Source organism: Microchirus variegatus (genome assembly GCF_963457635.1).
Source record: "Microchirus variegatus genome assembly, chromosome: 6".
Taxonomy (NCBI): domain Eukaryota; kingdom Metazoa; phylum Chordata; class Actinopteri; order Pleuronectiformes; family Soleidae; genus Microchirus; species Microchirus variegatus.
Window position 1 is genome coordinate 28084854 of NC_139807.1, and position 27744 is coordinate 28112597.

General features: G+C 42.2%; 1 protein-coding gene across 4 annotated transcripts in view; it reads left to right on the top strand.

Moving 5' to 3' along the window:
* The window catches only part of sox6 (SRY-box transcription factor 6), a 172080-nt gene that overhangs the window by 41154 nt on the left and 103182 nt on the right, over positions 1–27744 (top strand). For all 4 annotated transcript variants that reach the window (XM_083890973.1, XM_083890976.1, XM_083890975.1 and 1 more), the window contains 2 exons: positions 20755–20995; positions 26163–26373. In XM_083890973.1, coding sequence (XP_083747099.1) covers positions 20755–20995; positions 26163–26373 — 452 coding nt within the window. The remainder of the gene's footprint in view (positions 1–20754; positions 20996–26162; positions 26374–27744) is intronic.

The following is a 27744-nucleotide window of genomic DNA, read 5'->3' on the forward strand; positions in this document are numbered from 1 at the left end:
GTACAGGAACACCTTGTGGCCTTACCGAGCTCTTCTTTTTCAAAGATAACAAAAGCAGAGATTTTTTGTTGTTGTTGACAATGACCAGATCAGTCGTCTATCGAGGCCCTGCCACTGCGGACGATCTTCATCGGCAGCACAAACCAGTCATTACAGCACCCGTTCTTTGTTCCCTTATAGTTCTCAAGTCATCAACAATGGACTGGTGATTGTATGAAAAAAAAAAAAAAAAAAAAAAAAAGCCAGAACAATTATGTCCTTAGTTTGGGGGCAGGACACTGTTTTAAAAGTGCAATCCCCCGATAATGGCCTCATTATTGTTATTCTTGGGAGAAAAGAGGTAGCTCCTCGCCGCGCACATCATTACTTTGGTACATTTCGATGAGCTCATCATGCCGTCTCCTGGCAAACAGAATAACAGCTAATGTGTCTTTGACTTAAAAGGTAGCCTCTTGATAGGCTGTTAATATGAAAAAAGTGGGTAAAAAATGGAAGAGGGAAGGATTAGAGCAGTTACCCTGGTAACTCTCAACTTCCATCTGCAAGGGAACAATGGACTTGTGTTGCTCCACCACCTTGGCTAGGACAAAAAAAAAAAAAAAAGAAAGCATGGAAGTGAGTGTTCTAAAAAGGACAAGAGCCTTTATTTTTAAACAACAAAATGGGACCCAGGCTTAAAAGGCTGTTGTGGTGTGACGCTGTCAGCGAGATCACCGAATAATAGACGGGGAGAGAAAGGTCAACGTGTAATCACAGGACAGTAACAGCTGTTTGTTTTAGGGGCTGCAACGATTACTCAAGTGATTCGAGTAACTCGATTACAAAAAAAAGAAAAATCCTCGATTATTCGTTTGATTCCTATCACACGCGGCCTCGTTTCGGCGCGGGGATCATTGTCAGAAGATGTCAACAAGCCAACAAGTTGCAGTGTGACCACTTTGAACTGCAACTGTCGTATCACAACAGCGCGTCTTCAGTGATTCAGCGTCTGAGCCGAAAGCATCCAGTTGCTAACGCTTCAGGCACAGGCTAACGTAAGCATTGATGTTAGCTGATTTAATGGGGGTCGTAACTATGTTCCTCGGGTCCTATGTTCCCCGTTTTTCCCAAAAAAGGTTCTATGTTCCTCACTTTGTGGAAGCCTGGGTGTGGAGCTCCAGGGTAGAGGTTAGGGTTAGGGTAAGGGGTAGGGTCCTATGTTTCCCAGGTCCTTTTGGGTGAAAGCGGGGAACATAGGACCCATTTTTAGAGAAATGGTCCTATGTTCCCCACTTTGTATGTGACCAGGGAACATGTCCTATGTTCCCTGGGTCCTTTTGGGTGAAAGCAGGGAGAGAAAGGGTCCTATGTTCCCCGGTCACATACAAAGCGGGGAACATAGGACCCTTTGGGTGAACAGCGGGGAACATAGGACCCTTTTAGAGAAAGGGTCCTATGCTCCCCGGGTCCTTTTGGGTGAAAGCGGGGAACATAGGACCCTTTTTTAGAAAAAGGGTCCTATGTTCCCCGGTCACATACAAAGCGGGGAACATAGGACCCTTTGTGTGAACAGCAGGGAACATAGGACAATTTTTTAGACCATTTTTTACAAAGCGGGGAACATAGGACCCGTGGAACATAGATACGGTCCCTATTTAATGTAGCTTACTAGGGCTGCAGCTATCGAATATTTTTATTATTGAGTATTCTACAGATTATTCCTCGATTCATTGATTAATTAAAAAAAATATATATATGTATATATATATATAAATAATAATTTGGTGTTTTGCGTCCTCAATTTATTGAATATTATATATTGAAGAATATTAGATAGCTGCAGCCCTAGTTTTTTATGTTTATGGAGTATATAGTAGTGGCTTGAAACTAACATAAACTCATACATGTATCTCAAACACTTGTCATATCAAACCAGTATAGCACTCTCAGCGTGGACAAACAGCTATTAATGTTGTCGTATTTTAGCGAAGGGTGAAAACTTGTAAGTGAAACATGACGATGATGATGAAAGGAAAGGCATAACATTTTTTATTTTTTTTTTATTTCAACCGGCACTAAAACAGGTTTCAGAAGCATTACTAGAAAGTGTTTGATAGGCTCACAGTTAATTGCTGTAAAGATCTCCCAGTCTGAAAAAAGAATGCTCCCACTCTAAAACCCCGTTGAGCTATAATGATCCATGACTATGATCCATGACTATGATCCATGCAGGAACAGTATGTGTTTCCCTTTGAGTTTTATGTGCCTTATTACAGCTGCAATATGTCTGCTCACATTAAGCTAATTTATGGCCGGGGCCAGCGGAACAGCAGCACAGGTTAATGAATTTGGCATTACTAATTAAACGTTATTGAGGGATGAATATGAATCCTGCAGTTGGGAGGGATGTGAGAGGAAAGGGAGGAGGAGGAGGAGGAGGAGAAGAATTGGACAGTGGACTTCTTTATCGTTTCTTTCCCTCACTTCCTCAGCTGGATGGGATCGCAATGAGTAAAACGAGAGCCGAATGTAAAGACATCAGAGCGTCTGAGGTGAAATGGAGGACGTAGTTATGAAATGAAACGCCACAACACACGACACAAGAATTCCTCTAAAGAAAAGAGTCGATCGTTCGGGTCCACAGAATGTGTTTTTTTTTTGGGGTACATGAAACCGATTATTCAAGATCATTACTGCACATTTTGTGTTTGTGTATTTCTGGATTTGTTGCGACGTGTCGCGAGTTAAAAGGACAAATGAAGCGATAAAGAGACGACACTTTTGAGTTCAGTCACCTTTTGAAAACAGGACTTTAAACTCTGCACAGTAAAAAGTCAGAGTAAACGAGAGAGGGACGACGGTGACAGTGTGGAATAACAAGCAATTAATCCAACGCCCTCTAACGCACACTCTCTCTCTGTGTGTGTGTGTGTGTGTGTGTGTGTGTCGAGGAAAACAAGACACATATTTTCCCTGGATTTATTCTTTCAAACATGTGCCATTATTCATTAGTAAATAGTGACTCTTAAAACGGACAGAAAACACGATTTGTTTTTATTAAATCTAGCAATAACTAGCAAAGGATAATTATTTATGGACGTATCTTGTCACTAACAAGTGGATAACAATATAATATCTGAACAGGTGAATGAAAAATAAATCTATAATGTGTTTTTTTAATTTAATCGTAAATATTCACCACAGAGCTTCACAGCGAGCTGTTAGAAGCTTTAGTGGATCACGGTCCGATTTAGTCTTGTTTTCACTGTTAATAGCTTGAGCACTTTACATAAATCTCATTTTTTCCCGTCACTCTTTTTCGCTGCTACACTCCAAGTCTGACACAGTCTCCCTGAAAGCCAAGCCTTTCAATTTAGATTTCAATTATCATGTTAGTTTTGTGATTAGACTTCTCAGTCCTCCAGGAATCAGACCTCTCTGCTCCTCTCTATTCCACTTCCCCCCTGCAATCACACCCCATCTGATGAATTGCACATATAATTACGGAAGTTATTGAATATGCAGATCGCTGCTGACTCTTGGTGCGCCGCTCATAATGCGTCACGGTCCCCGATAAAGACCCACTCTGGTAATGACAGAGGGCCAACGCGTGCTATTAGTCAGAGATAACAGACAACATGAAGGCTGAGACGCAATTAAAACAGGGGCCGTGCTATAATCCCTGTGTGTGTGTGTGTGTGTGTGTGTGTGTGTGTGTGTGTGTGTGTGTGTGTGTGTGTGTGTGTGTGTGTGTGTGTGTGTGTGTGTGTGTGTGTGTGTGTGTGTGTGCGTGTGTGTGTGTGCCCACCACAACATGACTTGGCACTGAGTGACGTCCATCATTAAAACCAGAGGTGGAAAGTAACAAAATACATTTACTCAAGTTACTGTATTGAATACTTTTTTTGGTGTATTTTGTATTTTTTAAGTACAATTTAAAATCAGGATTTTGTATTTTACTTGAGTACGTATTGACTCAAGTATTGTACTTAGTTACTTTATAAATCCTATCCGTTACTGAGTAAAAATAAAAATTCAGCCCAATGAAGACCTACAGGGGGGAAAATATACACCAGAACCAGACGAATGATGATGTGATTAGCATTAGCATTAGCACTGGTGTGTAAACATAGAGGGTGCGCGCCAAAAGTGACGCAATATCCTTTGTCGCAATATTATTATCCGTTACTGAGTAAAAATTAAAATTCAGCCCAATGAAGACCTACAGGGGGAAATATAGACCAGAACCAGACGAATGATGATGTGATTAGCATTAGCATTAGCACTGGTGTGTAAACATAGAGGTTGCGCGCCAAAAGTGACGCAATATCCTGTGTCGCGCCAAAAGTGACGCAATATCCTGTGTCGCGCCGGGCGCGTGAGCTCCAAAATAGTTTTGGATTTCTGACCCCTTGTCATATTTCTACTACCCTCACACCCCACGCAAAGTAACTAAGTAACTTTTACTTAAAGTAAATTTCAAATGAACTACTTTTTACTTCTACTTGAGTACATTTTCAGATGACTACTTTTACTTCTACTTGAGTAATATTTCATCAAAGTATTGGTACTTTTACTTGAGTACAGTATTTGAGTACTTTTTCCACCTCTGATTAAAACCAGCACAGCACAGATCAGGTCCGATTGAGCCGCTGCACGTTGGTTGTTTATGAATCGACCGATGTGAGGCATTTCCCCCATGTTACAGTATGTTGCTAGCATTGTCTTACACCCCTGTCCTATGATGCAATTCCTTAGAGCTTTTTCAAGAGAGCACTTTGCAGGCACACCCACAGGAGAGGGAATGTGGGAAAATTTAAAACTTTTGATAGCTTTTAGAGCTCTCATAAAACCTGGCTCGCAAGCAAAGAGAGAAAGTGTCTCTCGCACTTAATTTTTTATTTTATTTTTTGTTGCTGTCAATCTATCTAAGGATTTGTTGTTTGCTTTTCAACAGGTCCAAAACTACGGAAAAAAAACAACACCTGTTTTTCTCAGTAATTAATTTCCAGTTTGATTTTTCCGACAAATTTTTTTTCTGTTTTTCCGACTAATTTTTTTTCTGACTCAAGAGACAATCAGGAGACTGCTGAAAATATTGGATCCACACGGTGTGCAGCTGAGGCGCCGGAATCGCCTTTGGCGGCCTATGTATCATAGCGAGAGTTCTGGATAATTCAGGAAAAAAATTACTCTTAAAACAGGGGAATAAAAATTTGCACGAAAAACAGAAAAAAATTACTCCGAAAACCGGGGGAAAAAAAATTGCACGAAAAACGGAAAAAAAAATTACTATGAAAAACAGAAAAAAAATTACTCAAAAAATCAGGAAAAAAATTAGACAGAAAAACAGGGAAAAAAATATTAGTCAGAAAAACAAAACAGGCCCTCTAATGACTGTGAGCGGTCCTAGTTATTCTTCTTATTATTATTATATGTTAGCATTAGGCATTTCCTGGTTTCACCTTCTACATCACCAGCCAGTTGTCAGCATGTTGAATGCTGTTTTTGGTCTGTCTACCATCCATTTACTTCAAAGTATCTCATTATTTAAGCTGATAAAGGATAAAAATCTGTCTGTTCTTCAGTCCAAACATGCTTGCACTCATGTTTTTTCTGGCTGTTGTCTTGTTCTTCTGCGTGTAACCGGGCTTCTTCTATTATTTCTGGGTCAGAGCCAGTGGTGGGAACTGTGGAGCATGTGCACACACAGAGAGAGAGAAGCCTGGGCAAGTCTGGGTCCAACTGAACATGCTGCGACTCTCAATCTCATTATCCTGGTGTGTTAGTCCCACTTTGAGAAATTAAATACAGTAAAATCTCCGTCGGTCAAACACAATAATTGTTTTTTTTTTTCGAACAACAAATGAAAGCCCATGTTGATGAGAGTCCTGAGCAGTTATTTTTGCATATATGAAAGCAATCTGAGGAGGTTGATGTGGTTATTTATTTATTACAGTACAGGTCTTGAAATATATTCATAGCATTGGTTCTCAAAGTGCGGCCCGGGGGCCAATGGTGGCCCGCAGAAACATATCTGGCGGCCCGCAATGAATTACAGTTGATAGTTTTAATCCAGGACATTACAGGACACAGACCAATAAGTGTAAACAAAAATACTGGGTATTTACCTGGTTTCTATATGGTTTCTATAATTTTAGTGTATTATTGTGTTATAAGCGGGTAATAAGCAGGTAGCTACAGCCCCCAATTACTAGCTATTTACCCAGTAAATATATGGTAACAGAAATGTGTTACTTGGTATTAACCTGTAATTAGAAGGTAAGAACAATGGCCAAAATACTGGGTAATTACCCAGTAAATTATAAAGCGTTATTATATTAATGCTTAAATGACATTATATTAACGCTTATATTACTTAACGCTAAACTGTAGAACTGCAATCTGGTCATTAAAATGATTACAAATGGGATTTCTTTCTGTTTTTTTTTTTCCTTTGGTGGCCCTCAGTCCAATGTTGGGTTCCTAAATTGGCCCTCAGGTATCAGAACTTTGAGAACCCCTGATTTATAGCTTCTGAACTGAAAAATCCCAAATTAGCTCTTGCCTCCAGTGTGAAATCTTGTTCCTTCAATCATGTCCAATAGTCAAAGTGTCAGGTATTAGAAGCTGGACCTTATTCATTGTCATGGGTGTCTGTTGTAATTAAGTCTCAGCGCAGGCTTTAAGCGCAGGGCACTGTGGCACTTTACCCCGTTTACATGTATATTATTAGGTTAATAGGATTGAACGTGTTTTACGCCGACTGCTAGCTTAGCACCGGGTCAAAGGTGACTTCAACTTTGTTTCGGGGCTTACACTGGAGCTGAAACAAGCATTTATACTGGCTGACTAAACCTGGGCCAAGGCACTAGAACATGTAAGAGAGAGAGAACATGTAAAATGTTCAGCGAACATATCTCAGTGGTCTGTAAAGGGAAAAAAATAAATAAATAAATAGAGGGCACGGTTCTGTGACCAATAGGATTTGACCATCTTTTACTGTAAATTGTGTGTCGCAAGGGCATTGACTTTTGTCAAGTTCCAACTATTGTTTGCAGATTGGTTACACACTGAAGGCTGTGAAAGACACATCTGCTACCGTCAGCTCAGCTCAGTGGAGAGCAGATAGACAGTTGGAAGTAAGTGTGTGTGTGTGTGTGTGTGTGTGTGTGGTCTAAGTTACCTTGTCCTATTATCAAATATTTGTTTGGCCTTCACTCCCATGTTACCTTTTCTTTCTGTTTGCTTTGTTTAGCGGACTATGTCGGGCACATTGATAAAGTTTAGAAAGAGTTGTTTGCAGTTGTTTGTTAGCGTTGGTGTCGTTGTCTTATAATAAAGGAAATGCAAATATATATGTATTGCCATCGCAAACGTTGAAAAGGTCACAGCAGGAAAGACGTTTTTTTGTGTGTTTTTTTTACATCAAATATGAAACCACTATTTGTTTAATGTGTTTTTGATTGATTTCCTGATTGAGATCCAAAGCGTGGTCACGTTCTGAAACAAAGGTTCTCTTTGTGTGAATGGGGGGCTCCGTTTTGAAATGGAGGAGTAGTTTGAGATTACCAGATTATTTCCTACTTCGCCCAGCAGTGAGTGAGGCGAGGTTGAGCCGCAGCTCTGCACCGTGCTGCGCTGTGCTGAGGCAAAGCATAATCAGTGCGGTGGCAGGGAACCACAACAGAGCCGGGGCAGAGGCTGCCTGGGAACCAGAGACCCGTGGCCCACAGCCAAACACGTGCGCGCACACACACACACACATTCTTGTACTTGCTGCATACTGAGGACCAGCATTTCCACTTTATAAATCAACACAATTACAAATATCTACTTCACGAATGACATCTACAAAGAACTACTGGTTGCAGTACCATAAAATGTCTTTAGGTGGAGCCCCAGAGCAAAAAGGGCTGGAAAACCTTTTTGATTTGTTTTTTTTTTTTGGTCCAAAATTTTACAAAAACGTCATACTATACTATGTCAACCAAAATTTAAAAAAAATGTTGACCCAAAATTTGACAAAAACGTCATACTGTACTATGTCGTCCAAAATTTGGTCCAAAATTTGGTCCAAAATTTGACAAAAATGTCATACTGTACTATGTATTCAAAAATTTAAAAAAATCTTTGACGAAAAAATGTTGGTCCAAAATTTGAAAAACGCGTCATACTATACTATGTCGTCCAAAATTTGAAAAAAACAAAACAAATTGAGTATAGCATGTTTACAACCTAAGGAAGTGATTTCAATGAAAACAAAGTGAGGACCGGCCAAAATGTCGTCACTCCGTAAAACGACCTCACTTTGTTGGTTAAAAACCCTCACTGGTCCTCAGTATGCCGCAAGTACAAGAACACACACACACACACACACACATACTGCCTACTGTCTATCTGCTCACACAAATTCAGTTTTTTCAATAAAGCAATTTAGTTCATGATTTCATTTTAAGGCACTGTCATATGGTGCATGTGTCATAATAAAAACGGCACTGTACTTTAACAGACTGTGGTGAACACAGTATCACTTGTGGCTCCGTCGTTTGCAGCTGAAGCAGAGCAGAGGTCAGACACACGGTTATCGACGGACAGCTGGAGCATTTTGTGTTTCTGTCGGCGTCTAATCCTCTGCAGTGTCCGCTTCCTCAGAGTGGGAAAAAAAAAACAGCGCATTTTTCTGTTCAAACCATGTCTGTCAGCTCTTCTTTTTTTATTAGCACTATACGTCTCACATTCATTTACCTCGGTTCTTCTCAGCTCCAGCCCCCATGAATGAACCCATCTTAGCATTGCTAAAACAGCGGCGTGTACATGTCTTCTGTGAATCAAATTTTTGGGCAATTACTCAGATCAGTGGCTGGGCTTTCTGGTTTTGCTCTCCAGATTTTTTTTTTTTTTTTTTTTTAAATGCATCGGCTGTCAATCAGTCATGGTAACTTTTAACCACCTCCAAACAGAGCCGTGTGCCAGCCATTCATTCATTCGCTCCCTCACTTTTGCTCGGCTCCTTCCTGTCCAACCTGTCAGATTGACACACACTGTTGACCATGCTTTCTATTCACTACTGGCGAATTAATTGGTTTCAGTGGTTTAAATCAGCAATCAATGTCAGTTTCCCCAACATAATAAGCCTTAATCATAAATCTTTGAGGTGTGGCTTCGCCTGACCCCTATTCATCATGACTCTGCTAGATGGCCTCATCTGGGTGGAGCAAATGAACTACCCCTGTTTTGATTTTCCAATTGACGTGTCACATGAAACGCTGCTCTCTCTCTCCCCTCCCCAGTCCTCTCACTCTCTCTCTCTCTCTTAGCCCTTCTTCTTCTCACACTCCTTAAAAAAACACACAAGGGCCCAAAGACAAAGAGGGAAAAGGACTCCAGTTGTCACAAGGGGTGACACATTTTGTGCACCTTCCCCTGTGCGAGAGCGTTCAGTGAATGCCATTAATTTATTCAGAGTGAGAAAAAGAATAAGAGAAAGGGGTAAAAAAAAACACACACACACACACACTAATGAATAAGAGGTGGGTCTAACTGTAGCTAATGAGCTGTTGTCCGCCTGCGGAATAAGAATAGAGAAGCTTAATTACAACAGTGTAGAAGGTAATTCCCTCATTTCTTCCCTGAGCCACAGAAATCCATTTATGAGTGAAAGGGAACAAACTGCTTCTCTTTTTTTTCTGTAGACATTCCAAATTTGCCAATTTGGTGTGTGTGTGTGGGACATGTGAAGCATTCTCCATAAGAGGAAAAAAAAGAAATGCATAAGGATAGTGATGGGGAAAGTGGGCCACTGTGTGTGTGTGTGTGTGTGCCGACAATCCAGATGCCCAAAACCGACGGCAGTCGAAGCAAAACCCTGCGCCCAGTGTTGGGCACTGGGTTTTGCCAATGATGACCTCATAATGGGAAGACCAAAGACTGAGGCCCATAGTTCCCCTGCCATACAGCACAATACACCCCCATCCCACCCCTTCATAAACCATTCAGACCAATACTCATGCTTTTCCTGCTCTCTGCAAAATTGCTCCTTCAAATGCTTCCCCCCCCCCCCCCCCTTGAGTATTTAGAACAAAAAGTCTGAGATTGTGCTGCTTTTTTAAATTTTTTTCTTCTTCTTCTTCTTCTTCTCAAAGACTCTGCTTTCTCCCTTTTAAACTCCGGCCTCTTTTGAGATTCCCGTGTGTTCCCTACAGATGCATTGTGCATCTCTTTGGTAACTCGGGGGGTTTGTGTCCCTTTACTTGCGCCTGGCACCCCCGACGCCAACTCCTCAACTCACTTTTTCTGGCGACCGTGAGAGACGTTACACTCGATTTTTTGTTGAAGTGCAGCCATTTGCAAATTCTCCAGCGCACAGACCGAGTTATCTTTGTACATGACAGAATGGACCTGACCTGAATAGAGCTTTGTTTACCGTTTTACCCCCCCCCCCCACACTCTATATATTTCATCTGTCACTCTTTCTTTTCTTGCCTTTCAACAATGCCCGATTGTTTTCCGTGAAGATTTCAGGTTCCGCGAACAGGAGAATTCTGTATTATTATACTCCTGCCAAATTCCGATCTCTGTTTTCCTTCTCCCGCTCACAAAGGGCTCATAACTTAACTGTCAACTACGGAGCAAGCCACAAAGCTCTACTGTTGCTCAGCAAATAGGCTCGTGTTGGTTGACGGCTCGAGTCGCTTTGAGGTTTGCTTAAGTGCGGCAGCGGGGGGGGGGGGGGGGACTTCTTTGGGGGGGGAAAAGGAGAAATTAAAAGAAAGAAGGAGGTGTAAAAAACGACAAGTAATAGCATTTCTTGTCTGAGTGTTTTCTCCGTCACAGGCAGGAAAACAGCTGTCTGATGTTGACCTACTACTGTTATGGCCCCTCAAGCCCTTACGGCGCGGATAGTTTTCCAAACCTTTAGGCTTTGGCTCGCGGTTAACAGTCGATCTGGTTTATAGTTTATGTCGACAATTGGAAGATTAGGAATGACGCTTAACATGCTAATAACTAGCCGCCAGCTAAAACGGCCTATTAACAATAAGTTAAAGGAGACATATGATGCAAAATCAACCTTTTTAATCATTTTAATATGTATATTTGGGACTCTGGAGGAGCGGAAGTCCGCAAAGTGTTCTATTGCAGCACAGAGTTCTACACAAACTTCCAGCCTCAGAGGATTTACATTTTATATATGACGGCAATGTGCCGGCTAGAGTCTGCAAACGATGCTTTTTCCGAATGCTAACTGCCGTTAGCTGCCGTTAGCCTCAGTGACGCTGACGTAGTTTCCTGTGTCTCATTTGCATATTTAAAGAGACAGGCACTCAAAAGCGAGCGTTCTGAACAGGGCTGTTTTGGCAGAGTGAGTGAACTGCTGTGGTGCTTCATCCTTAAGGTGTTTTGACAGGGAATCAGGGAACTAGGTTCACTTGGAGAAATAGGGTATAATACGTCTATTTTAAAATACACACATGGTAGGAAGATTAGGAATGACTAATATTTAACATGCTAATAACTAGCCGCTAACGAAAACGGCCTTTCATTAACAAGTTAAAAGGGGGGCTTGTGTTTAGAGCTGGAACTAACGATTATTTTCGTAATCGATTAATCTGTCGATTATTTTCTCGATTAATCGATGAATCGTTTGGTCCATAAAATGTCAGAAAATGTTAAAAAAAAGTTGATCAGTGTTTGTCAAACCTGGAAATTATGATGTTCTCGAAAGTCTTTGTTTTGTCCACAAACCAAAATGATTCAGTTTTAGTGATTTCTTTGTCATGTGGAGCAAAGAAACCAAGAAAATATTCACATTTAAGAAGCTAAAACAATCGGAAATCTTGTTTTAATCATGAAAAAGGCTTCAAACCGATTATCGATTATCAAAATAGTTGGCGATTAATTTAGTAATCGATTATTAATCGTTTCAGTTCTGCTTCAAACGTGTCAGTCAGAGTGGCCTTTGTGTCAGATTCAGTACATCCAGTATTCTCCTTCTCAAGTAGGTTTGTGTCCAGGAAAAAGAAGAACAGTAGTAAAATTGTTGGATAGTGTACACATAAGTTAACTTGTGTATTCATCCCGGGGGAAAGTGAGAGGCTGTTGTGTCCAGGAATGAGGGGAAAAGGGCCAGTGGTGGCACATGGGGCCAAAGTAGGAGGATGAAGAGGAAGAGGAGGTGTGGGGGGGGGATGAGGGATTCAGTGTGTGAGTGCTCATCGACCCTTCCTAAGTAGACAGACAGGGACACTTAAGCGCTCTCACACCTGCATCTGCCTTTGCCTTGCACAGGGAGGGGGGGGGGGGGGGGGGGGGGCAAGGACACCAGCGATGCTGTCATGGCAGCTGCACAAGTGTTTAAAGTCAGACACAAGACAGTTCCTTCGAGTAGCATATTATTGCAAATAATTTACCCTGCAAAGTAATTATCAATGCTCTGCTCAATATGTAAAGTGTGCACTTCAGGTGGCTTGCTTAATTTGCTCGGGGGTTGGCTATCATTTGAGTGTGGGTTTTTCCCTTTTCTAATGGAGAAGGCACCAGGAGAGAGAGAGTGAAGTGAAAATGAAGTGCCGCCGTAATTGAGTTGACTTTTTGTGCAGGGGAAGGTCAACAATAATGGAGGAACAATTTAAACAAATTAATTTAGTCGACTTTCCAATCACCGTGCAAGCCTTGTTGGAAAATCTGTATTTTCACAACCATTTACGATATTTTAATATCATTATCTGTAATTACTCTTTCGGTCAAGGTTTAAGGATTTAAATCACGGACTCAAATCTCTCTGGAAAAAGCAAGTTCCAGCAACCTGTGTTTGGAAATGTTGGAAATTGTACTGGTGTGTGTGTGCGCACGCGCTTGTACTGTGTCTTAAGTGTGTATTTCAGAAACCTGGCTGCTGCACAGCACGGCACAATCACAATGGAGGGTGATAATTTAATTGTGCTAAACGGTGGATTCCGTGTCAATGCTCCTCCAGCTGGGAGCTGTCAGGTAGTAATATCTCATTATGGCAGGTGAAGAACCCCGAGGAACCCAACCACGACACCTGTTAGAACAGGAGGAACCCCTGAAGGGAATCACACAGATGAATTTTCTCTCCCTCGCCGATTCTTCCTCTGTCTTGCACACACGTGCTCACACACACACACACACACAGTTTCTTTTGCTCCTTTCAGCTAACGTGAAAAGAGTGATGTGGATAACACCGTTTATTCTCAAGGTTATTTGTCATTGTTTGGAAATAGATTTAATGAAGCCTGTGTTTTTAGCTGGTGGCAGAACAGAGCAGTCGTTGCACCTTTCTTAATTGGCTCTAAGTGTTGTACCAAGTGTTCTTTTCATGTCTGTAGATATATGCCTGAAGACCAGAACTTGAATAACATCTTTACTTTACGTCATAATATATATATATCCATCCATCCATCCATCCATTATCTACTGCTCACGGGGGGTGCTGTGCCTATCTCAGCAGACATTGGGCGATAGGCGGGGTACACACCCTGGACACCCTTCGCCAGTCCATCACAGGGCCACATATAGAGACAAACAACCATTCACTCACACACTCGCACCTACGGTCAATTTAGAGTGACCAATTCATCTAATCCCCCACATATCGCATGTTTTTGGACTGTGGGAGGAAGCCGGAGAACCCGGAGGAAACCCCACGCACACACGGGGGAGAACATGCAAACCACTTGCAGAAAGGCCCTTGTTCCGAAGATGTTCCAAATGGGTCTCGGAACCCAGGAACCCAGGTCTTCTTGCTGCAAAGGCAAGAGTGCTAACCACTACACCATTGGTTCTCAAAGGGCGGCCCAGGGGCCAATGGCGGCCCGCAGAAACATTTCTGGCGGCCCCGCAATAAATTACAGTTGATAGTTTTAATTCAGGAGCTACTAAGCTTGTTAAATGTTTATTGGACATTACTGGATACAGACCAATAAGTGTAAACAAAAATACTGAGTATTTAAATGGTTTCTATATGGTGAATTTTAGTGTATTATTGGGTTATAAGCTGGTAATAAGCAGGTAGCTACAGCCCCCAATTTCTATTTACCCAGTAAATATATGGTAACAGAAATGTGTTACTTGGTATTAACCTGTAATTAGAAGGTAAGAACAATGGCCAAAATACTGGATAATTACCCAGTAAATTATAAAGTAAAATACTGCAGAGGGAGTCATATCTCCCCTCTCCCTCCTCTGAAACTTCAGATCAAAACTTGAAGTCGGTGCAAGTTGGCGGGGGGGGGGGCAGAGTGGTGGTGGTTGGGGGGCAGAGTTGGTGTAGAGTTACAGATCACCATTGTCTATAAAAGGTAAACAGCGTGACGGAGCAGATACAGTGAGTGAAAGTCTGTCAGACCCTTTTATGACGACGGGAGGAAACGGGATAGCCGGACAGCCGAGGACACATGGTGTCCCCGCAAGTCACAAGACCCTCCCACCCCCCCACCACAAAGATGAGCAGTGCACAACGCGACCACTTATACTCACCAATTAAGCCGAGGTTGTTTTGCACGATTATGAAACAGTATCGCGGGGAACAATTCATGACTCGAAGCATTCCGAAAGCCATATGAGCCCTGCAGCTGGAGGAGGAGAACCTCGCTCTTAATCCTTCGAATGTGCACAATATTGTCAGCTATATATAGAGAGCCCCTCTCTCTCTCTCTCTCTCTCTCTCTCTCTTTCTGACTGACCCTCCCCTCATCTCTGCCTTCGAGTCTTCAAAGTCACTGGGGCTTTTGTCTTTGAGTAAGTAGCGAGGAAGCAGCGTTTCATGCACTTATCGATTACCCTGGTCTGTTTCGCTGTCCGTTGTTGTTGTGTAATCAAGCGTGAAGGAGGGCGGCCTGTCCGGGATTTACGAGCTACTTATCCGGTTCACCGTATTTCGACTTGTTTAGCTCATAAAAGCACATTTTGGGGGGGGGGGGGGGGGGGGGCTTATCTTTGACTCCATTATTAATACACCACAGTTGCACAAACAGTTTTGCTTATTTTATTTTATTGCCAGCATGGAGGCCAGAGCTCTAAATGTCATTCTCTAAAGGAAAATAGGATTGGCTACCACAAGCATAGGTAGCAAAACCAACGCTTTCTTTTACAGTCCCCTAATTACCAGGTATTTACCTGGTAAATTCATGGTGACACAAAAGTGTTGCTAGGTAATTACCAAGGGTTATAAGATAAGATAAGTAAATACAGTGAAACCGTTGGCAAAATACTGGGTAATGCACGGTAATGTCATCGATAAGTAAAGTAAAGTAAAACTGTTACTGTTTCCATGTAATTACACACATAGTTTGGTGTTAGGGTTATGTTAACCCCTTGTGTAAATAGCTAGTTATTAGGGGACTGTAGGTACCTGCTTATTACCAGTTTATAACCCAATAATACACTTACATTTATCATATAGATACCAGGTGAATACCCAGCATTTAGGCAACAGTTTCACTGTATTTACTTTCTTATTACCATTGGTAATTACCTAGTAACACTTTTGTGTTACCATGAATTTACCAGGTAAATACCTGGTAATTAGGGGACTGTAAAAGAAAGCGTTACCCAACATTCTGCTTTTTTTTTTTTTGTTGTTGTTTGCTTCTCATCAAATATCGTTGTTGCGTCGATGCACATCACAGCCGCGTTAGATCTCAGCCCGCTCAGAACACGAGGATTAAAAAATACCATGCAGTGTTTTCCGGAGAATTATTGCCACACCTCTCGCTTTCCCTTTCAATAATACGAGGCAGTATTGTATGGGGCTTATCAGAGGTGCGGGAGGAGAGGGGGGTTCTCGCCACACTCTTTAGCTGCCTGAGCGCAGCCCTCCCAGCACTGCTAATAAATTATTAACTCCTGCTGACAAATACTGTTATGGAGCCTGCTGCAGATCTGTTGCATTCTTTAACAAGATTGCTGTAGACACATGTTACAGGGGGAATGGAGTCTCCACTGCTCCCTCCATCCCCTTCTCTCACTCACGCCTCAGCAGTTTTGACTGATGGCTGGAGACCCGAGTAAAAGTGCCTGAGAGACTGAATATTTTAGTGGTAAAATAATACCACTTGACTTGCTGTGTAATATAAAAGCAGTGCTTTGTACGACACGAGTGCTTTGTTTCGCTCTCACACTCCGCGGAGGACGAGGTGCTCGCTGAGCGCGGAGGCTCCGGCCTTTTTTTTGGTGGTGCATGAATAAAAAATATGTCAGAATCTACGGTAGCACCCGAATCCTGCTCTCTCTCTCACACACACACACGCACGCGCACACACACACACACATTCGTGTACTTGCTGCATACTGAGGACTGGGTTGTTGACAAAGTGAGGACCAGCATTTCCACTTTATAAATCAACACAATTACAAATATCTACTTCATGAATAACATCTACAAAGAACTACTGGTTGCAGTACCATAAAATGTCTGCAGGTGGAGCCCCAGAGCAAAAAGGGCTGGACATTTTTTTTTATTCTTGGTCCAAAATTTTACAAAACCGTCATACTATACTTTGTCGATCAAAATTAAAAAAAGATTTTTACCAAAATGTTTTGGTCCAAAATTTGACAAAACCGTCATACTATACTATGTCGTCCAAAATTTGAAAAAATCTTTGATCCAACATTTTTGGTCCAAAATTTGACAAAAACATCATACTTTACTATGTCCTCCCAAATGTATTTTTTCTTTTGTGACAAATTTAGTGTAGCATGTTGTAGCAACCTAAGGAAGTGATTTCAATGAAAACAAAGTGAGGACCGGCCAAAATGTCCTCACTCTGTAAAAATGACCTCACTTTGTTGGTTAAAAACCCCCACTGGTCCTCAGTATGCCGCAAGTACAAGAACACACACACACACACACTTCAAACCCCACTTCTGCCACCTCTTTTTTTTTTTTACCATTACACACATCCTCTAAACTCTGCTCTGAGTTTTGGTTTTCAATTAACAGAACCCAATTTGGAGATCACTTTTTACTTGATGTAATTACAGGAAACAATTTGATGGCTGATTAAAATTGAGAGCCTCGTCCCACTAAAGACACATTTGGCAACGCATGCAGGCGCCGAGGCTAAAAGAGAAAGAGGGGGGGGGGCCTGGCTGACAGACAGACAGACAGACAAACAGTCACACACAGTGCTGCCCTGCCATCTACCTGACTCACAAGGTTTGTTTGTACAGCTGCTGAAGCACACCAGATTAACTCAGGCTACCGTTGTTTCGGTCAGCCTTCAGTGACGATCTGCGCGCATGTCACAGATCGCGTGCGTGACAGCTCATTAGAGGATACGCGTTTTCTTCATCTGAATAAATAAATAAACCGGTGTCCACGTCAGGTTTACTTTAGAATCACGGTCGACGCTTGTGACGTATTCAGAGGACGTGTGTCCAGAAGGAGAATGAGGTCTTGTGGTGAAGAAACCTGAATTACAGATCACAAAGCCAATGTTTTCTTTAAGGAATTTATAAATGTCTTTATAAAGGTGACCATAAATGCAGCAGCATGTACGTCAAAGTAGAACTTGGCACAGTTAGCGTGTGCGTGAGCTTTAAAGCGGACCTAGAGTGGTCCTGTTGCACATATATGTTAGTTATGGAGGTCTACTTACATACATTAACATGTTTTTATGGTCAAAATCCTCCTAGTTGCTGTAAACGAGCAGATAGAAATCCTCTTTTCTGAGGCTGTTCCTGAGTCGCGCTATTTCAGAGTGAACTCTCACACCCAGAAGACAGAGTCTTGTGATTGGCCAATACGACTTTGACCCGGAGTCAGACCCAGAGTCAGAAGACACTGTCGCTCGTGAAACACCTTCACAAGGAAGTTATTCTCCGTCTGCGGTTCAATGTACGCAACCGGATGTGCCCAGACTAGTGCCCGGAGCAGGACCATCAGATCGTCCTGCTCCGGGCACTAGTCCGGGCACACCTGGAGAACTGGTGTTTACGTAACCAGACCGGGTTTTTTCAGAGATCTCGCTGAGCCCGAGATTACAATAGAACTCAGTGTTCTCAGCAGTGGCGGAAATTTTTGTTAAGAACCTTCAGGGCTTCTTAAACAAGGTAATGACGCAGATACACACTAAAAAACAGCGTTAATTGGAACTTCCTGTCTAGGTCCGCTTTAAACATCCAGTGTGTTACATTTAGGGTTTACTGACAGGAAGTGAATCTACTGGCCATAAGTGTGTTTGTCCAAGTGTATAATAATGAAATTTAAGGTTTAGTACTTTACTGAGTGAACTTCACGAAAGGACCTTGCTTTACGGAGGCCACCATTTTGTATCGACAGAGGCCTCAACAGACAAACCAGCCAGAGCTAACCTTTTATAAGCGTATGAACAGGAAAAAAAAGTTCTATAGCAAATCAAACGCAACAAAAGACAGAGTTATGAAAGAGTGATTACAGACCTTTTGTTTGTGGAGGCCACTGTAGTGTCCACACGGAAAAAGGAGAGCAGAGTTCTTCCTTTTGTTGCAATCTGTGGCCTCACCGTTAGGTGTCACTAAGTCTCACACACTGGACTTTGAAACAAAGGTGAAGTTGTCATCTGCCCACACACTGAGGGGAGAAAAAAAAAAGAAAGGAATGTGTGAAACGAGAAGGTCAACCTGTTTTTTTTTGTGGCGCCTGGCAGATAAAAGCTGGTACACTTTGGGTTTTTCCTCTGCAGATAAGAAGAAACACACTTAAATGTATATATTTAATGAGAATAAAAGTATATAATTCTATTATATCTCACCCACCTCCCCTCCCTTTGATCATAACATGATAAAAAGAACAAACATTTTTTTAATAGAAATTATAACTTAGTAGAGCTGCAACTAAAAATTATTTTCATAATCGATTAATGTGTCGATTATTTTCGTTCGATCCGTAAAACGTCAGAAAATGCTAAAAAAAATATAGATCAAACTTGGAAACGATGTTCTCGGATGTCTTGTTTTTGTCCACAAAACAAACAGATTCAGCTTTAATGATTTCTGTGTTATGTGGAGCAAAGAAACAAATAAAATATTCACATTTAAGAAGCTGAAACAATCAGAAATCTTGTTCTTAATCATGAAAAAAAGCTTCAAACCGATTAATCGATGATCTAACGTCTAAGAATCGGCCGTCAGCTCATTAAACTTTGTTGAGTTTGCATACAAACAGAATTGAAAACTGTACACCTGCAGTTTCAGACAGTAAGTAACCATTTGTATTATAATAATAACAACAACAACTTAACAATGACGGAGACATGCTACACGGAAAGGAGTAGCTTTTGCCATGTCTTCCTTTTTAATTCTCTTTTACACTAGTTTGAGTTGACTGTTTCTGAAAGGTGCCACAAGTCCTTTTCAAAATCCAGTGTGTGTGTGTGTGTGTGTGTGTGTGCATGGACAATAAACCTCAGTGAACAGATTTCCTTGAGGAAGACCAAGAACTTTTAGACCCAATGACCCTTTTTTTTTTAGGAAAAGATAATTAAAAAAAAGGACAATATCTATTCAGTGTTCTACTCTCAACAGGAAGTGCAAGGACATGATCACACCACAGTCTGCCTAAATCTTGGTGGTATCTGCTCTCAGTGTGTGGGAGGGGGGGGGGGGGGTACTGGGCAGATGGTGATCAGCTGTGAGATGTTCTACAACAAGGACCTTGAGCAATCGTGTCACACAGACGCCGTACCTTCATATCCTCACATAATCACACTCTCCTCTTCCCGAGACACAGACACCTCATTTTCGGCGGTCAATGTCCAATGAAATGGTTGAGGAAAAAAAAAAACCGCGGGAACAAACGGCTCAGGGAAAAGTGGATTAGGAGTTCTGCTGCGGCTCTGTCTCTCCACTTCACATCAGGAGGAAGGCCATATTATCCCCTTTTAAATTTAATACCAAAATGTGTAATTAGATTTACTGGCACTGTGTTTAATTTCATTCATTGTAGCACACAGCATGCATGCAGCCTCATTAATTGTGAGGAGAAACACACACACACACACACACACACACACACTCACAAAAGGAATTGCTTGTATAAATTCTGCAGTGAAAAAAAGAGAAAAAAAAAAGGTTATGGATGTAAAAGGAGAAAAATACATTTCTTTTGCACCTGATATGTCAAGTACACTCTTCACTGTAATATTAATGAAAACATGTGACATGATTTGTGAATTGAATCCTGTGCTGTCATCCTGGGGAGCAATTTTTATTAATTTGACTAATGAAAAAGGGAAATTATAAAAAAAAAGGAGGACAAAAGCACAAGCAAAGTCACATTTAATGAATTACTGAGATAGTTTAGTAATATTTAAATAAATCAACTTATTTTTGCCTTTCTACAAGCAGTGTTTTTTTTTTTTCTTTCCATCAGTATGTCAGTCCTGTTACCTGGCTGACCTACTGCCTCAGTAACTGCCTCTGGGGTTTGGGCTAGGACCCAAACAGGCGTAGTTCCAGGCCCAGATCAAACAATCCATCTGCATTAAACACAGGATTAGGGACCTGGTGCCCTGCTACCGAACCGCACCGGCCATAATATCGACGACAAACAACAGTCTGCTGCAGCATTGAGTCCGTTCAGTGATATATGCTCAGATGCACCACTTCATAATCCAGCTGCCACAGCTGTGTCACGACCTTGAGTGAACATACCAGTCATTCATGAAATACTCAAGGAAACGGCTTTTTTTTCTTTTCACGTTCTATTTATATAATTCCTTCTCTTTCTTGACTCTATTCTCTCTTTTTTTTCTCTTCTTCTTCTCTTCACAGCAGAGTCATGTCTTCCAAGCAAGCTACCTCCCCTTTCGCCTCGGTGGTCGACGGGGACGACGCCATGAGTCAAGAGCACTTGCCCTGGGAGAAAGAGGAGAGCGCCGAGGCCCACGGCACGCCGCAGCTGCCCCTGCACAGTCTGCTCCACGGAAAAGCCCATCCCGACCAAGTGCAGCAGCTCAGCGGCGCGCCGCCGGACAGCGACTGGGACAGCCTGGTGTCAGCACAACAGCGCATGGTGAGCCGTGTGACAAACTAACTAACGAGTAACTTAGTACGCAACTCAGCTCCTTCTGATGCCACAAAGCCACAACTATTACTTGGGCTAAAGTAAATGCAATTGGCCCCCGGGCCGCACTTTGAGAACCAATGCATTAGAGGATATAGTGTTATCATTGTAGTGGATGCTGTACGCGTGCATAATCAATGAAATCAAACCAAAAATGGAAAACAGCACAAATATTTCACTTTACATTTCCAAAAAAAGAAGCCAAATAGACAGAAACATTCAAATAGCTATGGGATTTGGTGAAATTCTGCTCATAAAGACCTTGAAAACTACTTTCTCGACTCACACGCCCAAGAGCTAAATCCATTCTTTGATTATCTGACATTTATAGAGATAGTAATCGGAGAACATTGTTTGGAAACATTTGAATGAGCTCATGTTTTTGGCCGTGTTGCCCAGCCCTACTTCCAGAAAAAAGAAAGTCTCAGCAAAAGTTGAATCTCAAAACATTGTCCACACTTGTCTGACACAATGACAACAGAAAGAAAACATCGTTCTGTTCTGCCTCAGTTATTCAAGATCCGAGCTTAGGAGGAGCTCACGACATTGGATTCATTCAAAACACTAAACCATTGGTTCTCAAAGTGCGGCCCGGGGGCCAATGGCGGCCCGCAGAAATATTTCTGGTGGCCTGCAATGAATTACAGTTGATAGTTTTAATCCAGGACATTACTGGATACAGACCAATAAGTGTAAACAAAAATACTGGGAATTTACCTGGTTTCTATATAGTGAATTTTAGGGTATTATTGGGTTATAAGCTGGTAATAAGCAGGTAGCTACAGCCCCCAATTACTAGCTATTTACCCAGTAAATATATGGTAACAGAAATGTGTTACTTGGTATTAACCTGTAATTAGAAGGTAAGAACAATGGCCAAAATACTGGGTAATTACCCAGTAAATTATAAAGCGTTATTATATTAATGCTTAAATTACATTATATTAACGCTTATATTACTTAACGCTAAACTGTAGAACTGAAATCTGGTCATTAAAATGATTACAAATGGGATTTCTTTCTGTTTTTTTTACCTTTGGCGGCACTCAGTCCAATGTTGGGTTCCTAAATTGGCCCTCAGGTATCAACACTTTGAGAACCCCTGCACTAAACCATCAGCTATATTCTTTCGCCAAAAACTGGATTCTGGCTTCAAATAAAATGACTGACGGAGTTGGAAGCACGGCCTTATGCGCGTCCCGCCGCTCGCATTCTCGTCGCTATAAAAGAATCACGTCTTGTCCTCGGAGCACGCGCATGTTATTTTTTTATTGTTGCATCTGAACCACATCTGCAGCCAAATCCCAGATGTTGTACATCCTAAGTGCGGAGGAGCTAGCTTTGATGTGAGCGGCGCGAATAGACGAGCGCAGGCACTTGTGGGCCATAGACACAGGAGGCAGGTGGTTGTCTGCGACAGACGGGTGGGAGGTAAAGAGACCCCGAGGGCCTCTGAAGTAGCAGCGCTGCAGTTGGCCACCGAGAACCTTAACACACCTAACGCACACGCACACACACACACGCACTGTAGCAGACTGGTCCTCGTGACTCTAGAGTGTGACAGTGAAGGTAAATTGGCAGACGTGGGATTTTGCTCAGGTGTCGTCGTCATCTGTGGCGTGCAGGCGCTACAGGATTTCACTGAGGATTTTAGCGGAATAAAAAATCACATTTCCGTGGTCGTAAATACCCAACACAACCAATATTGAGTCAAAGTGATGAATACGAATAAGCACCTGTGACAAAAGTCAGAATGATTTTGAACATCTTTAGAAAAATGAAATCCTACGGAAGAGAATTAGGGCCATACAGGAGAAAAAAAACATTTGAGTTGTGACTTTATTCTCAGAATTATGACTTTAAAACTCAGAATTTCTAATTTTATTCTCAGATTTCTGAGTTCAAAGTCAGATTTTCTAGTTTAAAATCAGAATTCTGGGAATAAAGTTAGAAAATTCTGAGTTTTAAAGTAAGAATTCTGAGTTCAAAGTCAGTATTTCTAATTTAAAATCAGAATTCTGGGAATAAAGTCAGACAATTCTGAGTTTTAAAGTAAGAATTCTGAGTTTAAAGTCAGAATTTCTAGTTTAAAATCAGAATTCTGGGAATAAAGTTGGAAAATTCTGAGTTTTAAAGTAAGAATTCTGAGTTTTAAAGTAAGAATTCTGAGTTTAAAGAGTACCGGATGGTCTTGAATAAAGTTTGCTTTATGCTATATTTGAAATAAAACACAAATATACTAAATTAATAATGTACATAAAGGTGAAAAAATAAATAAATATGTATGTATTTATACCTATATACACCATATACACATATGCACACAATGTGATCTTGACTGAAGGCGGCCAAACTTTCTTCAAGCACAGTGCGATGACTGACAGCATCAAACCAAGCTCAAGTCTGAAAACAGTTAACAGGGGTTTGAAGTGATGACATCACGTCATAAAAGGTTGAATGATGGCCATTCTAAATGTCGGCTGTTGAATATATGAGCTACCTTCCCCCCTACTGTATACACTGTAGCCTTCATCCGGCGTCGCGAGGAGAGCGTCGGCTTATATACTGCATTGTGAGGAGTGTAAATCTCTCCGCGTGGATTTGTGTTTTTCAAAAGTTAACCAAAAATGGGGGAATAATGGGGTTGAAAGAGCGAGGACGTGAAGAGAGAGAGAAGAAAAAGGAAAGGCATACGGAGACAGGGACGAGAGCGCTTGTATTTGCTGATTACCTGACTCCACTGCTGTGCCATGCGTCTGTGTGGGCTGTGCCCTGAACCTGCGCCAACTGATTAACCCAGCACTGCTACACTCCCCCCTCAAGCACCTCTCCACTGTCTCTGCCACGCTGCATAATCAGCCAACACAGGGCTGGGAGGTGCAGAGAGCGTAGGGCCGGGCAGGTCGTGCCACCCTGGCGCTTGGTACCAGATCATTCCACATACACACACACACACACACGGTGTGCAAATCTGCCGGAGGCTCGACATGCCGCGCAGGGATGAGAAATTGGCACTGTCAACATTCCTATCCAGTCTCTTGCATTCCTATCTCTTCTTTTTTTTTCCATGTAGGATTGTCAGGAGCTCCGTGCACGCTTCTATCACTAAATCTCACTCTATTACACGCTGTTATCGCACTTGTGTTGATTAAAAGCTTACTTTTCCCTCCAATAGATGTGTGTGTGTGTGTGTGTGTGTGTGCAGGGGTGGAAAGTAACTAAATACATTTACTCAAGTTACTGTATTGAATACTTTTTAAAATCAGGATTTTGTATTTTGCTTGAGTACGTATTGACTCAAGTATTGTACTTATGCTGCGTTCCGGAGCCCATCCAAACAAATGGGATGTGGGACTTATCCTACCTGAATTGTACTAACTCCTACTTCAAAGCGTTCAAGCAATCGATGTCGAAAACACGATCGCGGCGCTTTAGATTTATGTTTGAAGAGGCATTTTGACTGTCAGCAATTCACTCTCTACTTACATACACAAGCGAGCCGTATATGTAAAAGCGTTACATATGTAACGTCATGAGTATACTTTTACCGTAGCCCTACATATCTTCATGCCGACAGATGACAACGACGACATCATTTCACGCCATAACATGGAAAACAAGTTGTGATGAAATTGCTGTGTTTAAAACAAGTCTATACACAGAAAAGTAAAGTTCATAGCCTATTCGTGTGACTCCATGGGCGCCGCCATTATTCTCCGACGTCATTTTGGTGAAGTCGGGGGTAGGTCGATCGGCCCCGACTATTCCAGTGCACTTTTTCTCGTCGGAGGTCGGATAAGTCCCACGTCCAACTGGTTTGGATGGGCTCTGGAACGCAGCAACAGTTACTTTATAAATCCTATCCGTTACTGAGTAAAAATAGAAATTCAGCACAATGAAGACCTACAGGGGGGGAAATATACACCAGAACCAGACGAATGATGATGTGATTAGCATTAGCACTGTGATGTAAAAGTGACGTAATATCCTGTGTCGCGCCGGGCGCGTGAACTCCAAAATAGTTTTGGATTTCTGAACCCTTGTCATATTTCTACTACCTTCACACCCCACGCAAAGTAACTAAGTAACTTAAAGTACATTTCAAATGATCTATGTTTTACTTCTACTTGAGTATATTTTCAGATGACTACTTTTTACTTCTACTTGAGTAATATTTCATCAAAGTATTGGTACTTTTACAATATTTTAGTACTTTTTCCACCTCTGTTTGTGTGTGTGTGTGTGTGTGTGTGTGTGTGTGTTTTGGCTGCACTCGCTCGTGTCATATATTTATTCTCGTCAGAGGGTTGAAACTTAAACTGTTCCCCTGTTAAAGGCTGCAAACTCCCGGCTGTTTAGCTACCTTCTGCATTCTCAGACTCCCAAAAAAACCCATAATTAACACCACCTTCTGTCAGACACAGCCTCTTCGCCATGGTGTGTGTCTGCACAGAGTCTTTTTCGCTCCCTCTACTCCCTCCCTCGCTGCCCCCCACCCCAAGCTCTCTCTCCCGTTCTTCTCCTTCATGTCTGTGTTTGTGCACAGGGAGCACTCAGCCAGTCAGTCACAGACAGGACCCTTTAGTTAAATACTAAACCATACACAGGTGGGACTGAAAAACAACAACAGCTTGAGACAGGACACAGATTTACGACGGCTTGAGGCACTCAGCTGAGAATAGGTCTTCACCATGAAAATGAAGAAATTACACAGCAGTCAACCCCCTCCGACACAAATGCACACTCAAAAGCAATTTGAGAAATTACAGTTGGGAGGTTTCCTCTGTGTCATCTATGCAAATGAAAAGTACTGTAACGCCTGAGCACATCGCGGATGTGCCCCGTGAAAGTGCACCTCATCATTTCATCTCATGCTTTCTTTTGTCGTGTCTCATTTACCTGCACCGCCGAGCTCCGTCGAAGATACAGAGGTGACTACGTGAAAGAGAGGAGCCACTTGATATGGCCAAATTGTGTCTGAGCTGCAAACACCCAGCAATCACCGCATTTGAATGGGAAAACTGTCAGAAAAAAAGCTGAAAGGAGCCTCGATAGAACACACGCATCAGCCTTATCATCAAATACAAATACCAACCTTCTGTGGTTTGTCTTGCAGGAATCGGACAGCAATAAAGTATGCTCCCTGTACTCCTTCCGGAACAATTCTACTTCCCCGCACAGGCCAGAGGAGGGGGCCCGGGAGCGAGGTGACCTGCTGAGCGCGTCAGCGTTCGGAACTCCGGAGCGCCGCAAAGGAAGCTTGGCAGATGTGGTGGACACGCTGAAGCAGAAGAAGATGGAGGAGATGACAAAGACAGAGCAAGACGGTAAGGACTCTCTATGACTCTCTCTCTCTCTCTCTCTGTGTATGATTGTCCCAATTTTCCCTCTTTCTTTCGTATCATTTTCTGGTTTTCCCGAAAGTCCGTTACAGTGTTTCCAGTTACTTCTCCGACTGCGTAATGCGTTATCCGACTGCGTAACCACGGAGACCCCTCGAGCCTTCATACTTACTCCGTCATGGGGACGGATACGCGCTGCAATTTCCCCTGCCCGGTCAGTAGGGGTCGCTACGCAAGGTTGTTGTGCTTTTGGCTACAGTGAGCAATGGCGTCCGAGAGAGAGAGACTGTTGTTGTTGTTGTTGTTGCAGCGGAATAACATTGAAACAGTGGCCGTTTCTCACTTTTCTGTGTCCCCAGAAACGCAGTTTTAAGATAATTTGAGGCGAGAAATTAGCCATTTTAGAGTCTAAACATGTGCTGTGTGTGTTTTGTGATATGACGTATTTATAGTTTGGTAGCGACGTTGTCGGCGGTGATCAGCTCCGCCTCTGTGGACGCTCGGTGCGCACTGTGAGCCGCACACAGAGCAGCGTTATCTCGGCCTGTCCTGAGGACCAATCGCAGCTCTTGCCGTCTCCGTTGTCCCTTGACGGAGTGACGGACACTTATAAAAAATATTCTGTGCAGTCGGAGACGACGCAGAGGGCTTTGCGTAACCTACTCAGAGCACTTTACGCAGGAGTTTAAATTGGGCTTTAGCCTTGTCCAATGTGACAAAGTGTGGTTTTCCTCTGTGCCAGTAGCAAACTCTTTGACAATAAAACTCACAGTGCTGACCTGACACCAGGAACTTTACCTCTTCTTTATTCACAAAGACATTTTTTTTTTCACTTCTGTGGTTCGTCAAAGTTTGCAGCACGTACACAAACAACTCTGAGTTATTCTTTTTTTTTCAGGATTTTACCTGTTAAATTACTGACTAATTAATTCATACCATTCAACACAGTGTGAGGATTTTTTTAAGCAGAGGAAATAAATAAATAATAAGATAACAGTGTTGTTAGGTCTCTGTCATATCTGCACCGGCATATCACCCCGCTCGACTCTCCCTCCCTCCCACAGCCTGCAGTCTATCAAGAGTGTAGGCAGAAAAACAAATATTTGAAAGTGCTGCTGAAACACATCCCCTTTCTTAATTAGGGCTGTAGTAATATAACTACATCCAATCAAATGTTAAACCCTCCTGGGAGCGCATGTGTCTCATTTAGTGTCTGGGGGGCTCTTAGCTTACGCACTTCATCAGATGAATAAATTATACCTCTGTTAGCCTAAAAAAATAATTTGCCACTTGTTAAGTGTTCGTCGGGGTGATCTTTGTGTCGGAGCGGAGACTCATTTAGTCCCATTGTGACTT